The sequence below is a fragment of the Aegilops tauschii genome, chromosome 1 (genome assembly GCF_002575655.3).
Source record: "Aegilops tauschii subsp. strangulata cultivar AL8/78 chromosome 1, Aet v6.0, whole genome shotgun sequence".
NCBI classification, from domain to species: domain Eukaryota; kingdom Viridiplantae; phylum Streptophyta; class Magnoliopsida; order Poales; family Poaceae; genus Aegilops; species Aegilops tauschii.
Window position 1 is genome coordinate 470,980,448 of NC_053035.3, and position 3,496 is coordinate 470,983,943.

At 47.9% G+C, this 3,496-nt stretch overlaps 1 protein-coding gene across 1 annotated transcript; it reads right to left on the minus strand.

Annotated features, from left to right (window-relative positions):
* Positions 1-703: 703 nt before the first annotated feature.
* LOC109761589 (small ribosomal subunit protein RACK1z) lies at positions 704-3,176 on the minus strand. Its single transcript, XM_020320403.4, has 2 exons — positions 2,240-3,176; positions 704-1,038 (listed from the first exon to the last, which is right to left on the minus strand). Exons 1-2 carry the CDS (start codon positions 3,128-3,130, stop codon positions 922-924), a joined length of 1,008 nt encoding a protein of 335 aa, XP_020175992.3. The 5' UTR covers positions 3,131-3,176; the 3' UTR covers positions 704-921.
* Positions 3,177-3,496: the final 320 nt, after the last annotated feature.

Here is a 3,496-nt window from a genome sequence, read left to right on the forward strand (position 1 = left end):
GTTAGGTTCAGAGGTGATGTCAGACGGAGGTGACAGATTGTGACTAATCCAACTCGAGTCATGCCTCGGGCTTCCACCGGGTACAATCAATAACTACAGGGCAACTGCTAATCGACAGGTGCTCACAGGGTACAACGAGTTAAGCAAAGTGCTTCAGACATTGTGCAGTCAGCAAAACGAGGCTCATCCACTTGTTTTCATCCGAAATCACACCCTAGATGAGCTCTTCTTAGAGAAAGGAACTCCACTTTGAGACTCAAAGTTGATGAGAATAGTCGATTTGAACGGCATCACCGAATCAGTTTAGCTACTACACATTAGTCAGCAGATTCGAACACAACGATCAGTCGATTTTTATCTTAGGGTTGAGAGGCCGGCGGTGGGGAGTGGGAGTGGTTCCAAGGAGGGCGGGGCGGGGCAGCGGGAGCGCCGCCGGCCGCAAGCGGCTCAAGGAAGAAGATGCATCAAGAGGTTGAAGAAAGACCGTGTGCCATTGATTTTCACATCCAACAGTTCACAGAATCAACTGGCCTTAAACGAAATTTTCAGCCACGCCCATAACGAATAGCAGTTTTAGTAGGATGAGATCAGATCAGGGCAAAAATGTTACTCCCTCACAGCAATAATAATTCACAAAGATAAATGCAGCCTGAGACAACGCAAACAACAAGCAATACCCCGCAAAGACAAATGCGATCAGGCGTGGCTAAATAGTTGCAGTATATTGAAAGCAGCAGTCAAAGCAAAAAAACCCTGGTGCGAAACAGATCGTCTTCCATAGTACCTCATAATGTGCTCATCAACAAATCACCTAAGCAGAAAGTAAACAGTAACTCAAGCTGAAAGTACCAGGCAGACAATGTGCCTCAGAACAGTCAAAAACTTGACAGGCATTACAACCTCTTCGGGCCAGCAAGACTCCTACGCGTACCCGGCGAACCCGGCTTGGATCTTGAAGACCCTGATGGTTCCGTCGGTGTATCCGGTGTAGAGGGTGCTTCCATCCGCGCTCCAGCTCAAGCTTGTGCAGTACAGCATCTGCACGATTGTACCAATAATACATAGTCAGTACAGAATACACATGTTAAGAATGACAAGTCATAAAGTAGATTCAATAATACTCCCTCCGGTCCTTTTTAGTTCGCATATAAGGTTTGTCTGAAGTCAAACCTCGTAAACTTTGACCGAATTTATAGAGAAAAATACCAACATTCAGAATGTGAAAATCAACAACATTAGATGCATCATGACTTTAGTTTTCATATTGTATAAATTTAGTATTGTAGATATTAATATTTTTTCATATAAATATGGTCAAACTTTATGAAGCTTGACTTCACACAATTCTTAAACGCAGAATAAAAAGGACCGGTGGGAGTACTGCACAATTTAAAGAGGAGCACAAGTGTACAGTTGACAGGAACACCAACTGAACAATAGAGTGGTTTGGGAACAATGGAAATTTCAACAGTGGAGATGCTCTCCAACAGAAGGTTAATAAGGTTTGCAAACACAGTGTAACAAATACTTACTCAATTGCTCTCAATAGACTGTTGCAAGAAAATTATATTCATGATAGCAGTAAATTGTTCAGATGGATCAACAATACACAACAATGTTCAAATGGATCACCAAAAAAATACTTTTGGCACATATTTCGAACATCTGTAAGTAAACCAAAATAGTGGGAAATATCATCATCATGTTAAATACTTTGTAAATTTAGTTATGGACCTTAAAGATGGAACTGAACAGCAGCAAATTTGCACCACAGGGTAATAATAGAACATTGTATCTATCCATACAGTTGTTACCTATAGATCACAGGGGTATCTACCATAGACAGTTCAGTCTACAACAAGCAAGTACAAATCTTAATATAGACAAGACATAAATTTCCAATGAGGTTCAACACTGATTCATGTGAGCACAAAAGTACAATTGCCAATCCAATCACATTATAATGTAAATCAACACATTATCAGATCAATTAACACAAAAACATCACTCGCACTTTCACCACATGTAATTAGTGATATCAAATCAATCATAAGATATGTACTTGTGCAGTACCATTAACTAGGGAGATACACTACTGCATAATTTAAAGGCTCATCATGTTAAGATTGGCCCAAATGGAACTATCCCAGCAAATATCCAGGGACACATCATAAACAAACATCACAGCAGATCTAACAAGCAGGTTAACGATCTAGGAAAAGGATAACAAGCAGGCTACCTGGTTCTTGGAGACCTGGACTTCTGGCTTGAGGTCCTGCACGACATGCTTGGACTCGAGGTCCCAGATCTTGACAGACTCCTCTGTCGCAGCGCAGAGCCAGTAGCGGTTGGGCGAGAAGCAGAGCGCATGGATGATGGAGCCGGCTTCCAGCTGGTACAGCCTCTTCCCCTCGGACAGATCCCAGAGCAGCGTGACGCCGTCCTTGCCGCCGGAGGCGCAGAGCGAGCCATCGGGGCTGACGGCGACGGCATTGACATAGCCACCGTGGCCGGCGAGGGTGGAGCGGAGCTTGCAGTTGGTGAGGTTCCAGACCTTGACGGTCTTGTCCCAGGAGCCGGAGACGATGGTGGGCTGCTGGATGTTGGGGGAGAACCTGACGCACGAGACCCAGCCGGTGTGGCCCTCGCCGCCGCCCATGTCGCCGCCGATGGTGTACTTGCACTCGCCGAGGGTGTTCCAGAGCTTGATGGTGTTGTCGCGGGAGGCGGAGACGATCTGGCGGTTGTCGACGGAGAAGGCGACCGAGATGACGTCCTTGGCGTGGCCGACGAAGCGGCGGGTGGTGAGGCCGGTGGAGAGGTCCCAGAGGCGGAGCTCGCCGTCCCAGGAGCCCGAGAGCGCGAACTGGCCGTCGGAGCTGATGACCACGTCCTGGACGAAGTGGCCGTGGCCGGTGAGGCGGCGGAAGGGCACGGCGTAGTCGGTGCCGACGGTGCCGTCGCCGAGGGACTGGACCGGGTTGGTGAGGTCCCAGACCAGCAGCGACTTGTCGCGGGAGCCGGACACGATGTAGGGCGAGTTGTCGATCGGCGCGGCGATCGCCGTCACCACGTCGTTGTGGCCGCGCATCGTGCCCACCAGGGCGAGCGACTCCTGCATGTTCGCCATGGCTGCCGCGGGGAGATTGGGGGGCGGGGGGGCGGCGGCGGCGGCGAGGGGGGAGGGTTGGGAGAGAAGAGGGCCGAGATGGAACGTGGAGGATTTTATAGTCTGGGGAAGGTGCGGCTAGGGTTTTGCAGGATCGGAGATGTGGCGCTTGGATGGTGGATGGGAAGATCGCCACCGTTCGTTGCGTATGATAGTCTTTTCCTTTAAAATGGATGAATTTTTTTTCTGAGAAATAAAATGGATGATAAATTTGTATAGAAAAGCTACATGATGATTTAGGCGTGGGAAAAGGTGTGGTTTCGATGTTATTGTTCTATGTGAATATTAGGTGAAATCTCTGTAAGTTACACAATTATGAAATAATTT